This window comes from Lissotriton helveticus, chromosome 7 (genome assembly GCF_964261635.1).
Source record: "Lissotriton helveticus chromosome 7, aLisHel1.1, whole genome shotgun sequence".
NCBI lineage: Eukaryota > Metazoa > Chordata > Amphibia > Caudata > Salamandridae > Lissotriton > Lissotriton helveticus.
This window is the reverse complement of record NC_136068.1, coordinates 1,593,477,012-1,593,491,489: the sequence shown is the minus strand read 5'-3', so window position 1 is coordinate 1,593,491,489 and position 14,478 is coordinate 1,593,477,012. Positions and strand designations below refer to the sequence as shown.

The 14,478-nt window shown below is 42.8% G+C and overlaps 1 protein-coding gene across 1 annotated transcript in view; it reads right to left on the bottom strand.

Annotated features, from left to right (window-relative positions):
• PPFIA3 (PPFI scaffold protein A3) overlaps positions 1-14,478 on the bottom strand; it is a 963,828-nt gene that overhangs the window by 415,281 nt on the left and 534,069 nt on the right. The window contains exons 16-18 of the mRNA XM_078655169.1: positions 13,043-13,263; positions 11,289-11,511; positions 837-994 (exon numbers count right to left, since the gene is read on the bottom strand). Coding sequence (XP_078511295.1) covers positions 837-994; positions 11,289-11,511; positions 13,043-13,263 — 602 coding nt within the window. The remainder of the gene's footprint in view (positions 1-836; positions 995-11,288; positions 11,512-13,042; positions 13,264-14,478) is intronic.

Sequence of the window (14,478 nt, the reverse complement as noted above, 5' to 3'; positions counted from 1 at the left end):
AGGTGAAGAAATCAGGTTTCTTATGAGTTGTGCATCAAGATGTGTCTTGATTTGTTTTGATCCTAATAAAATATTTATTTGTAGCACACGTCAGAATTCCCCAAAATGTGCTTATTTTTTGTTTTTGTAACTGCGGGATGTATACGGTTCATTTAAAGGTATTTACATTTTGTTGTGTATTGCAAAAAACAACATCTACAATAACACACAATTCACTTTTAAAATTCCTCTCACTTTGGAGTCAGAGTAAGAAAAGCAAACACCAATTCACATGTTAAAAGAATAAACCGGCCTGACAGTCGACCTCTGTCTTCAAATTCTGTGTTTAACTAGTCACATTTGCCAGTCTTTATTTGTTGCACTGAATTTCACGACCCCCAGTTGGGGACCCACAGTTGTAATCTCTTCTGCTATATCTCCCAAGCTGCGTGAACCATTCAGAGGCTACCCCATGTCCCTTTTTACTTACCAAGCTGCAGAGGCGATATGGAGGACTACACCTTCATTTGATTCAATTATTCTGCTAGAGGTGACAGATTGAATATTATTTTTGCTCTTATTTGATAATGATATTGCCATCTCCACTCTCCTGTCTAATGTAAACGTTTTGTGCTCTTGGATGTAATTTATTGTGGAAAATCTCTCCGATGTCCTCCAAGTGTAAATATTGCAGGGAGTGCAGCAACTGAGAAAAATATCTAAGGGCCTAATCTAAAAGTTATGCTGCTCTGGAATAATGTGATATGCCATCATTTCCCAAAAGGAGTCACCCATAACATGGCCACTGGCGACGGATTTAAAGGCTATAAACATCCATGTAAGATCCCGGAACGCACCTGCCTCGAGACTCCCGCCCATCCTCCAGTACACTGGCCTGTAGTGCCAGCGCTTGTGTCATTCTCTCTAGGCGCACAGCACGGGGTGTGAGGGGAGGCGTAGTGTCACTCTGCATCCCAGACTTTTCATCACGGGCCTCTTCTTTAGGAACGTGGTTCTGCAGGACAGACACAAATATTCGGGTGATCACCAACCACTCAACATACAGCACAGATGAACAATGACAAACCAACAATAAGGAATGTGTGGCTACATCAAACGCCACATTAGAACAGTGATCTGAATTTCAATAATGCGTTACACAGTTTTAAACACCCCTCTAGAAAAGAGCCCCGACTGACATGAGACTGCACTGACATACCCTGATAAAATCAGTGTCCCACCCATCATCAGTGTGTTGGCCTGCACTGAAGGTTACGCTAACACCAGTCAAGGCCGGATTGGCCGTAACCGAAATCGGCCATTTCCCCAGGAGGCTGGAAGGGTGTGGGTCCATGTTTGTTAGTGGAGGGCAGTTTTGTAGAAGTGCAGCAGTTTTAAAAGAACTGCAAGGTTCCTTGTACATTCAGCAGTTTTCAGGCAACAATAAAAGGGTCAAGTTAACTCTGGTGATTCATTTAACTGCTGAAGAGAGATGGGAGTTTTGTCAAGTGGCAATTTTGACTCATCTAAGGTAGAGCAGAGGGTTAATACGCCTACTGCAAAGGACATGTACCATGCAAATCAAACAATAATATTTTATGTGCATATTCAGATACTGCTTTTGTCTCAAAGATTCTTTTGGTACTGTGCAGTTCAGAAGTTACAATTGTAATCTAGCACAGTGAGCTGTGAACTGCCATCAAAGAGCTGCATGGAAGCTGTATGGGACAGGTTAGAAAGATATGTTTTTCCATTCTTTCATAATCCTGATGCTGCTAAAAGAAAAGGTTTGTTTGGGTAGAAATACATTCTTATCATTAGTGCCTAGCAGTATGGATGGCATGTGAACCCTACACCTTGTAGCCCCCTTTGCCTTTTGTAACATTTTCTATAAGTGATTTACACATGTATGATTCATTGTCTCTGTATGTGTGTGCTATAAAGTGCTCAGGCACCCTTCACTGTATGAGAGATGCTATAAAAAAATAATACATGTGCGAGAGGGGCTATGGAGAGATGAGAGGCACTGTTGGAGGGTGATAGTGAGGGAAGAGGGATTCATTAAAGAGCCCCAAAAATAGATTGTTGTATCCTGGTGCACTGTAAGGTAAGACGTTACTATGCTTTAGAGGCTAATAAAATAGAATATATAATGACAAATGTGTTGTAGAATGCACACTTTTCCCCCAAATCTTCTTGGTACGAGAACCAACCCCCCAAACCCCATTTGTAGTGGTCAGGCTCACCCACTGCGCTCGCTATGCATTGTACAGGGGCTGGTCTGACAAAAATTGCCAGGACTGCTTTGGGTTCCCAGTCCAAGCCTGAAACCAAGGTTCCTCCCACCAAAACTTTTGTACTAAAACATTTGCTACTAAGAGGGATTGCAGGAATATTGTGTGGGTCAGTTCTCTTCCTTCCTTCCTAGAGACCTTGGTACTACTATTCTTTGCTTCAGTTTTTGAGAGAAATCATATTATTCTGGGCAAATCACATTGTGCCTTAATTTGAAAATATTTGTAGCAGCAATATATGTAACAGTTTGATGTATAACTAAGTGTGATGTAAAAAGAAAAGTTTATTTAGCAATAACAATAGTTTTGCAGCTTGAAGTCTTTTCTGCATTCAAGGGCTATGCATCATTTTGTCATCTAGTGGGTGGGTCTGTAAATGTCCTATTTGTCCCACCTATATTCTTTAGGTGGTCAACTTTTAGTTGGGTATAGCCATTCCCCTATGACATCAGACATACACCCACAATGCCCCAGTGCATGTTTGCCATCTTTAGGTTCATATTTCCCTTCTTGGTACCCTGTACTGTCTTCAGGCGTATCCTCTTACATTTTGCCTAAACTCACATATCTTCTTTGGGGACACACAAGGATTGCATGGGAATTCAAAAAGGTAGCTTTTCTTTTCTGCAGATTGAATCTTTTCTGGATTCACATGATTTGCATAGACCATGTAAAGTTATTAAATACACTTGGGGGCTGGAATGTAGGGAGTGTGCTTGTAAACAGGTGTCTCAACACCCTCTGGCCCACCCATGCTTCATTTTTAACAATGAGGTCCACTCAGAAGTGTTTTATGAAGGTGTGAATTGATGACCATGTGGCTGCCATGCAGATGTCATTTATAAATACATTAGCTATGAAGGCTAGTGTAGCTTTGGTCTTTCTAATCGAGTGTGGTTTTGGTGGGTTGCTATCCAACCTTTTCCTTGCTAGTCCATAGCATGTTTGTATGGCCTGCACTATCCATTGTGTCATCTGTTTGATGGTGAAAAATGAAATGAAGATTTGATTCCCTTTCTTACACAGTTTTGTTTTGCAGAGTTACCGCTCCCCTGTCATCTAGTGCATACAGTGATTTCTCTGCCTGCGTCTTTGGCTGCTGGAAAAGAGCTGGTAAATGTATTAATAGATAAGTGAAATACCACTTAGGAGAGAACTGTGAGTTCTTCCTCATGACCAACCTATATCCTTTTGTATTTGTGGGTAGGGATCCTGTGCTATGAGTGCTTGTATTTTATTAACTCTGCATAATGAAGCAGTGGCAATCATGAATCCAGTCTTTAATGTCCTGCTTTGTGCATAACCTTGAGCTGTGTTAGCACTAGGCGAAGGTTCCACATGAATGTGTGTGATGACCTAGACCTGGCAACCTTATTAACCCTTCAAAGAATATTTTGATGTCTCGTAGTTAAGAGGCTCCTTCTAGTAATTCCTCAGGTATATGCAAATTTCGCAGATAGATGTACCTTGTTGGAAATGTAAGACAGATTTAAGCCCAGCAAGTGAGTTACGTACCTTTTATGGGGGTGCCCATTGTCAGGCTGTGCTTCCTCGGTCAGACTGTGGGTTAATTTCTCTTTCCTGCACCAGTGGAAGACTCTGCTCCATTTGGCTGCATAATAGTTGCATGTTGTCGGGCTCCTACTCGGTCTCAATACTTCAATGGCGCAGTAGGCCTCAGTGACCAAAATCCAATTCCTCAGGAGGCATGCTGCTAGGCTGAAGCGTGCTGGTTTTGGATGGCATACCTATTCCTATTGTTTTGTCAACAGGTTCTTAGTGACTGGTAACTTTATTACTCACTCGTTTACCGTCTCCACAAGATCTAAAAAAACATGTTTGTCTGGCCCACTGTGAAAATCTTCATACTGGTTGTCTGTCTGCACTTGCTTATCATTAGAGGTATCAGTGGAATCGGGGAAATGCATATGCAATGGTCACTGACCAGTCTAAAGACAGGGCATTCCTTCAAGACAGGTGGGGTGGGTTACTCAAAGCGAAGTCTTGTCATTTCTCAATTGCATGTGTTGCAAACAGGGCTACCTCTGGCGTTCCCCACCAATCGAATATGCTAGTTCTACCTCTTGGTCTAGTTTCCAAACATGTGAAATGTCTGCTTGACTGCTTTATTTGTCTGTGTCTATAGTGTGTGTGCATGGCAAATACCTGTGATATGCGTCTCTGGATTGCCCAATTACATATTTCCCTGCTAGTTTGGAGAGGACATATGATGTGGTCCCCCTTGTCTGTTTAGGCAGAACATCTGTAGTTGTGTTGACTGTTTGGATTTGCTCCACTCTCCCCTTGATGTGTCTATGAAAGGCTTTCAGGACCAGCAAGAGTGCCTTGAGTTCCAGCACTTTTATGCGTTTGACTGCTCCTTTAGAGTTCCATTGACCCCCTGATGTTCAGCTTGGTCACATGTACCCCTAGCATTTCAAGTGAGCTGCAATAATGGCAAGAAGTCCTGTAAACACTGACAGTGATTTTATCCCAAATCGAACACTATTTTAATCTATGGCAGGACCGGAGGCTCCGATTATGCTTTCTCTATCTTTACTACTTCAAAACAGTAAACAATAAAGAAAGAAAAAAAACGTAAAACACAACTACATATCCCACTAGGCTTTGAACCACGCCTCCTCCTCAGCAGTCCACCAATAGTATACAGACATTACCTACAAAACAGTGAGGCACCATCTTGACTGCCTCTTTCTTTGCTGCTCCGCAGTCAAGATAAGTGCCTCTTCTCAGTTTTTCCCAACAAGACATGTCTTTCATAGATTCTGGAACTTTCGTCAAAGCAAGCCAGAGCTTCCACCTGCCCACAACCCGAAAGTGTCTGTAGTAATGTGTTTCTGGTTCAGAAAAAAGATGGTGTTCAAATACTGGTCCTCAACCTAAGAGAATTAAACCCTTCAGTAATGTACCTCCATTTCAAGATGGAGGGTGTTCACCTCCTGAGAGATCTCCCCCAAGAGAAAAGTTGGATGTTGCATCTCAACCTCAAAGATGCCTACCTCTCAGTTCAGATTTTTTTCCCCACACCAATGTTATCTACAATTCCAGTGGCGCGAACAATGGTACGAGTACCTGACCCTTCCTCTCATCGGCCCCATGGGCATTCACAAAGCTCGTGAAACCTGTGGTGGAATGTCCGAGAGATGAGTGTTCGCATGATTGTCTATTTGGACAACATGATTCTCCTGGCACAAGACACGGATCAATTCTTGATTCACCTGTCTTTGGCGGTGTCCCTGCTGCAGGATTTAGGGTTTGTGATCAACTTAAAAAAATCCATGAGGATTCTCTCTCAGCAGATAGAATTTTTTGGGTTTCAGGTGGACTGTTAGGGCTCAGCTTCTTCTACCTGCCCTGAAAGTGAAATCCATCAAATGGGAATTGAAGTTGACTCTATCCGCCCGAATGGTGTTTTTGAGAACCCTGGCTCAGATTGTGGCCTGTCAGTCTCTTAGATTTAAGCAGTGTTTCCCGGTCTGGTACACTACAGACTTCTGCAGCGCTTAAAAATCCACTATCTGCAGAAAAGTTAAAGTTACGATTGCATGGTTCCGTTATTTCCTAAGGCTCAAGAGCAACTTCAGTGGTGGCTTCAGAACAGAGGTCTGGAATGGCAGAGCCATCTTCAGGCTGGTTTCCGATGTCACCATTGATTCTGACGTCAGCCGGTTGGGTTGGGAAGCAAGGTGTGGGGACTTTTCTACCGGTGGTCGTCAGAAGAACTGCAACTTCATATGAACTGCTTAGAACTGATAGCTCGTTCGCCATAAGGGCTCTATCGCCGGTGAAGAGCAATTGCTCCATTCTTCTTCAGATGGGCAATGTCTCATCGGTTCAAAACATCAACCAATTGGGGGGTACCAGGTCACACCTTCTTGTGAACATCGCCAGGGACATTTGCCATTTCTGCCTCTCACAGAAGATTATGATGATGGCGAAATATCTTCCCAGCAAGGACAACCTGGTGGCGGATTGGAACTCCAGATTTCTGGTGGACTGCATCTTGGAGTTTTCCGGAAAGTCATGTCCCTGAGTTTGAGCATCATGTCTGAATGCTCGACAGAAGGATTTTTACAGTTGGAGACCAGATCCAATGGCCCTAGCGAAGGATACTTTTCTTCAGAACTGGGAAGGACTGATGTACTATGCGTTCCCGCCCTTTGCCATGATTTCGAGGGTTGCGGCCCCAAGCCAGATGCCAGGAGGCGTCCCTTGTACTGATTTCCCATCTGGAAGATGCAACCTTGGTTCCCATATCTTTTGGAGATGTCAGTGGCCCTCTCCATTCTCCACCTTGTAGTCCCATACCGTCTCTTGGACCCAGTGGGCTCCCCCATACTCTTCTCTTCCAAGGCCAATTGACACTTATGGCTTGGAAAATAATGGGAGACATAGCCAGGTTGAAGGTATTTCAACAGCAGCTGCCACATTTATACAGCAAGCTTTGGCTCCTTTACCCACAAACTATATTCTTCTGCATGGAAGGGATGGGTTGGTTGGTGCCTTCAACAGTCGGTGGATCCCGTGGGATCAGTTAAAGGATGTGCTCAATTTCCTTTCTGAGTATGCTGAGACTAGATTATGTTACAGGCGGTAAATAATTTCAGATCAGCTTTATCGACTGGGCATGATCTCATTGATGGCAACCCAGTAGGTATGACCCCTCTGGTGTGTAAACTGCTAAAAGGAATCAGGGTGGCAAACCCTCCTTAAGCCTCAATACTCACAATTGTGGGATGTGAACAGCGTTCTGTTCTTCTTGATTCCTGGAAGGATAACTTGGTGCTGTCTTTGAGACAGATTTCTACAAAATTGAGTATGCTTTAATGTTTAAAGGACAAAGACTATGTCCCGGGCCATTGATTACCCAGCTTTTTCAAATTGTGTGTAGTGAGATGTTTGATGGTTTATTAGGAACGCACTTTGTCTCATAGAGCCGATCCCCTTGGTCCTCTGTTGTTGGGCTGTCAAAAACCATTTAAACTGGTCTCTGCTACGACCTTGGCCGGGTGGGTCCGCTGGATCATGACTGAAGATGGCATCAATGTGTCTACTTATGGGACTCATTCTGCTAAGTGTGCCATAGCTTCCGAAGCAGTGGTGTTGGGATCCAGGTTGAAGGATATTCTACTGGTCGCTGATTGGTCCTCTCATTCTGTGCCTAAAGGTTTTTGTTATAAACCTATTGTGTATGCTTCTTCTGTTATGGTTTGTCAGCTTTAAACCAGCATAATCAGAGCCTGCGGTCCTGCCACAGAATAGAAAATTGTCAAGCATTTGCAACAAGAATTTTAGATTCCATTAAGGACACAGAGGAAAGGATTATCCCCCCCATTAGGACAGGTAAAGCTGTGTTGTTCACAGATTTAACATCCATGTTTAATATTATGACAGTTACTATTCTTTATCCGCCCTTGTGATTCTTTCAGGGTTGTGGATCAGGATTCAAGCATTTCTTTCGATCTCAGGCTCTGATCAAAAACAGGATTGAAACATCCTTGAGCTGCTGTTCCTTTTGGGCTCTGATCACGTACAATGCCAATGTGCCAGGAAGCTGCAAGTCCGTTTGGGTATCTGTGTTTTTCTGGACTTCGGTGACTCTACATTGATTGGCTACTTGTCTGGTGGTTTGTTCCTGTTATGGTCTTTTGTTTCACTTATAAATGGGACTACTATTAAAGCAAAGAAAGAGGCAGTCAAGATGGAGCCTCACTGTTTAGTTTGTTATGCCTGTATACTAATGGTGGGCTGTTGAGGAGGCATGATTCAAAGCCTCATGGAATATGTAGTTGTGTGTTACTGTTTTTTTTTTGGGACTGCTGTTTTGGAGTAGTAAAGATAGAGAAAGCATAATCCTTGTCACTGTGTCCTTAATCAAATCTAAAATGCTTGCCGCAAATGCTAGAAAATATTCTATTGTTTACCATAAACATAAAATATTTCTTGTGCCTGCTATTCATCGGTATATGGAAGTAGGCTTCCTTGAGGTCTGTGGTTACCATGTCGTCCCCTTTCTACATCATCTTGCCTTCCTGAATCACAGCTTTTGCCCTCTTTTTCTGATGGGCAAGACATGTTCCTTCAAGGTTTTCATCTTCTTCTCCCTCACTGATGTGCATACCAAAGGAGTTAGAATTTTCTTTTTATAACTACACTGCATATCCAGATCATTTGGGTGTGATGGTCTCGAAAGGTATGGGTCAATGCCTTCTTGTAGTGATCTGTATCCAGGTCCTCCCATCCCTCTTCTGCTGTCACTGATGTGTCCCGCATATTATGGTGATTGTGCCTCCATCTTATAGATGTGCTCTTCCTCTTCCCCTTGAGGTCAGGAGGTGTTGTTAGTTCTAATTCTACCTGTTCTTTATTTAGAGTCCTCTGTTCTCACAGGGATCCTAAACTCCTTGTGGGCATCGTTAAACCTCTTCTTTTGTAATAGAATTTACAATTTCAGCCGGCAGCCGATGCATTTTTTTTCAAATTTGCTATGATCTTGTTCAGCAATGTGTGGGCGTTGGGGGTGGTGAGTGGTGGGGGTTTTGCTCTTCAGGGTTATACTGTCATTCCCGTTCAAATCCTTTTGAAGCAGAGTCCAAGTTTGAAGGTTTGTCCACCAATGATTTCTTTGTGTTTCAACATCTGGGACTCTTTGGTCATTGCTTTCCATCAGTCTTGTTTCAAAAGTGTTTTCACAGACTTGGAGTCCAAGGATTTTAACTCCATCCCACTACGACGCTTAGCCATTGTGGGACATCATTTCTTTGTATGCTCTGTGACTTTTAGGACACATCTTCTTTCCCAATGTCAATTTCTTCGATGTAGGGCCCCTTCCCTGTGCTACTATGGCTTCCTCAAACCTTTCTTCATCTTTCAGCAGTCCAAGCTCCTTGGTTTTTGACTGAAACACCTGTATAGTGTAACCACCTTTCTTTCTCTCTTACTTTAAGAGTTCTAGGGAGAAACTCCTTGCAAGCCTTACACCCATAGGACTCATGGTTCTTGGGTAGGCAAAGGTTGCTTTCTTTGTGTTAAGTGTTCTGGCCAACTTTGGGATTGCACTGGGCAAAAACTGAAGGGGGTATTTTCCATGTCCTGGAAAAAAACTCCCACATCCCAAACGTACATTCTCTAACTAACATGGTTGTAGCACAAATTAAAAACCTGCATCTTCAGTGTTTTTCAGTGTCTTTTAGTTTCCTTCATTGTTTGATGTACACTTTGAATAATTCCTGCTCCTTTTCAGTGTTTTCTTGCTCTTTTTCCGCACTATCCTCAGTGGTCTAAACCTTGAAATTCTGGACCATGATTCAGAAACAAATGGCCCCAAAAATAATGTGAAGGACTGTGGAGGTATGTTTAATGTCATAAAGGGATGGTTATACCCACCTACTGGTCGACACAAATAAAGAGGAAATAGGCACATTTCCAGGACCAAGCACTATATGGTGGAATAATACCAGCACGTGAATCCAGAAATGATTCTTAAAGCAAAAAATAATTATGCTTTCTACTAAAGTTCCAATTCCCAATTACCTTTTCCTATCACTAACTCCCATCTTATTACAAGCTAGCTAATGCAAACTGTTTTCAGGCTGACCAAAATGAAAACCACTTGCATGCATTACTAGTAGTTAGTTCTTTGAATACCCAGGATTTAGCCCATATGGAATAACCGTATCAAATTATTTAGACAGAAAAATCACATCTGGCTTTGGCTGTAACAGCGGCCAAGTCTCAAACTCTTTTTTCCTAACAGTTTGGGCTGGAGTATTCCCACTGGGGCACGGTCAGTCTGATTTGCACATGCTTGGGTTCAAAGTCAGGTGGCACAATGTGCAAAATAATGGGCGGAGATGCGCAGGAGAAATTACCAATGGCCTAGATCAATTCATGCAATGCTTACTCCTGCTAAAAAAAAAAAGACTTTCCCTTCCCTCCCCCATTTCACCCACCTTCCTCCCTCGCCCCACAACCCACGCACCGGCCCCCTCATCGATTCCTATCACCGGCTCTGAACCGTGTAATTACGTGTAAAACCACACGGAATTGGGGATTCCATGTCGTTTCGTGGCCTATAGGGGATGGGGAAAAATCAAATCACACGGTAATTTCCAATTCCCCAAAAGCAGCTACACAGGAATGCACTTAATGGCCTTCCTAAGAACATGTGCCCTATTATAGGAGCACATAAGCGCAGTAAAGACCCTCTCTAGAACAACTCCAAACTCCTTCCAAAATCAAAGGGCCTGCACAGTCAAAGGGGACTGATAGTCTATCATGCTGGAAAGGAAATCCTGTAGCACCATTCTGGAACTACGAAGGTCATGGTGAATTACTATTCAGAAGAAGTTCTTACTGCAGAGAAAAAAAGTGTGTACTACTCAGATAAAGCAGGACCCTGCTAAAAGTTACCATACTAAAAGAAAGGTTCATAACACAGGACTACCACAACTGGGATCATAACAGGGCATGTCCAGAAGAACATTCACCCTCCTGGATACTGCAGGGTATTCAAAAAATATCACCAAGCTTTGGTTGGGACACGGTAAAAGAACAGACAGGAGAAACCTCTTAAAATTTGAATATGGAAGCGAACTGCATACATTTCACAACGCTGAGAGAAAGCTCACCATACAGAGCATAATACTAAAAAGAAGATGTCCATACTGCAAGGTTATGCCAGGGAATTTACAGCAGCTCACACTGTAAGGATTATAGCAGGACACTGATGGATGTAAGCTCCCATTGCCTAAGTCACAGCGGGACACTACTGCATGGAAGCTCAGAAAGCTAAGGTCTTGGCAGGGTACTACAAGAAGTAATCCAATATTGCTACAGCCATGACGGGGCACTACCAAACTAACTGTTGGGGTCATGACAGGGAATTACTTGAAGACGCACGACACTGCTGGTGTCTTAGGAGGGCACTGCTTAAAGGAATATCATGTATTATTATGATTTCAAATTGAGCTGTAGTGCTAAAATGATTCTTACGAATTTGTCGCCCTCGCGTGCTGGGCTGTGCGGGGTTATCCGGGGCGTGGAGTGCCCGCTGCTTGGGGGAGATGGGCTGGCCAGCGTGGAACTGGTGACGGATGTGGGGATGGTATTGGCAGAGCGGTATCGACCAAGCGATCCATCCAGTGTTGCACTGCTCACCCTGCTCTCGATCTCCTCTGCTCGTAGCTCCGTTGTCTCCTTCTCCTCCTGTATCAACCTACAAAGTAACAGATGTGATACTGTTACGATTTTTCCAGCTGCCAATATTCCACTTCAGATTTGCTCTCTAGCCCCACCCTAGGTATTTATTCACCTTATAGCTGTGGTCTTCTGACAGGTCTCTTTCTCCCTCGAGTAGCCTTTGCACTCCATCTCCTGTTGAGTCTTATCAACTACTTATTTGGCTCTCTGGTCTCTTTCACCTGTACCCAATCCATATATTCGCTCTGTAGCAAATGGCCACTCTACTTTCTAACCCACCCGCGCCTCTCTGTGCTCATCCATGTACACTCCAATGGGCCAGTGTTCTGCTCTCAACTATATGTGCCTCACCTATCACACCCTAAGAACTGTATGTCCTTTGCTCCTATGCACAGTCTCATTTGACATCCAAACATTGTTGCACTCTTTTACCTTTCCATTTTTTCGCATCAGAATATAATCACCCTGCTGCTCCCCCATTACACTTGACTTTCTCTAAATTAATGTTCTGGATTCCAGCCTTGTCTACCCATACTCTTCCTCCACTCATCCTACCAAGCTCATCTCCAAGTCATGTAACACTTTCAAACTTGATGCAGCATTCATTTCTTTATTCCCCCCTCAAAATTATCTATACCTCAGGTTCCTACAAAACGTATTAAATGTAAAGCCTCAAAGTCCAATGTTATTTGACAGTTATTTGACCTTTTAAGGCCACAACCCAGTCTACCCTAACCCAACTCTCTTCACCCCTCAAACCTCTTTAAACCCCAAGCCTCTATACTCAAATTGTCTATAACCCACAAAACAGCACAAGATAAAGCCCCTTTACATTTATCCATACTCTCTCCCTAGAATGTCTACGCAGTCAAACTAATCCAAACTTACTACCCTCTAAATTTGACCCAAGTCTCAGTAGCTTTTCTTCATTCACTGCTCAATCCAGTCCATCCCTAAAATATCTTCCCCAAACTTTAAGTAACCCATCATACTTCTCTAGACCCCAGGCCCTCTATTCTAACACAATTGATCCAACCCATCAAATATCTCTACACACCAAATTTCTTAACCTTAATACGGTCTGCCCCCTCAAAGCTCTCAAACCCTGTCCATGTTACCTCTGCCTACACCACCTACTCAAACTTCCCAATGCACAAAGCCTTTAACCCAAACTTGATCTACTACAATCCTCTCCCTCCAGTGCCTCGAAATACTCTAGACACCATCTCTAGATTTAATTCTACCTTCTAAAGATACCAAGCCTCACAACAACAGCTGCTTCCACAGTTTCAGAGCGCCTCTACCATAGCGTTTTCAATCCCTTTCAAAACCTCTAAAGCCCAACTATTTACAACCCAAACGTTGCTGCTAGTTAAATATCTTTTTATTTAAGGATGTTTCATGTACAGACTGCTCTCCCTCTTAAAATTCCTTTACATCGTATTAATTTCTCCTCCAGTGGATTTGCCTTTCTCTACATCCCACTTGCAGTACAAGTCCCAACAACCTAAGTATCTCTATTGATCGTCTCACTCATAGCATCTTACTTGATCTCCTTGTTGATTGCTTCTAGTTGCTCCTGCAACATGATGGCAAGCGTCTGCACATCCGTCTGTCCGCTGGGAGACAGCAGATCTGCTGAACTGAAGATTGTGTCCCGGTCATCATCGTCTGAGCCATCCATGTCCCCCTCGAAGGACTGGGATACGTTGGACAGTACGTTAGCCTGCTGAGCCCGTTCCCATTCCTGTTTGCCAAGGATGCCAATCTACAATTAAAACAGCATTCAGGATGGAGAATTCTCATGGAGCTAGCCCAGTCGATCATGCATCCCCTACATACTCTCCAATCGCAACAGCATCATGGTTCTAAGTACTACTCATCTGTATCAAAACAGTACTTCTGAAATTAGAACACACATTAAGAGCCATGTTCCTTCGAGAAGGATGGTGGAGGTCTCAAACTATCTGAATCTACCCACTGAATCTTACCTGAGAAATAATATTTGGTTAGGTAACAGACTCATTTGGTGCATTTATGGAGTGTTCAGCCTTGAAAGTGGATATTGAGGGTAGGGAGAAAATGGGGGATACTTAAACTATAGAAATATAAATTACCATTAAATAAGATTTACAAAACCAGCAACATAGATTATAGAGAAATATCAGTGTAAAATCCTCAATTTCATAAATCTTTATCATGCAGTAATAAAGTATTTGTAAGGATTGTTGGTTGCACAGTCATCTCAAATTGGGCTATCTAAGTCACTGTCAAAAGATTCGAGCAAATATTGCATGTGTTAAGGGCTTTTTTCATTGAACGGAAGTGAGAAACCTTTGCCAGGAACCTTCTTGCTGGGCTGGAGTGAAGAAGATTCATTTGATAGAGCAGTTCAATCTCAACCAATACCATCCCTATTGGTGTATGGTCTTTCCTCATATATGCCAACATGATACTCAATTCAGTAAGATTTTGCCTGCTCTTTATGAAAACACGCCCAATAAAAAAAGGCAGACAAGCTCTAGATTACTAGATACAGCTTATGTGGCACAAACTAGCATTCCTGTGTCCTGAATACCCTGAAATACACTACCTTTTGGGAAAAAGGTAATTATGACTGTACTTTCAAGATGACAGCATGCATAGAACTGCAGACTGGCCATGGAGCCAGACCAGTAGCATCAGCATAGTTCAAGGAATTTGCTATACCAAGTGGTGATAGCAGACATAATTATGAAAATGGGAACATGTTCACTGTTCATGTCTATGATAAAGTTTGCTGAAAAGAGACATTACTCACTGTCACTGTCTATGGTAATATTTTCTGAAGAGAGACATAATTCATGTACAATTAGATTAATAGCCCTGAAAAATCTGTCTGAAGCAAACAATACCAAGACAGTTTCACTTTCACACAACTACAGAACAACTCGCTATCAACAATTTCAACTACCAGAAGCACCAAAAAAAAAGAAACTCACCC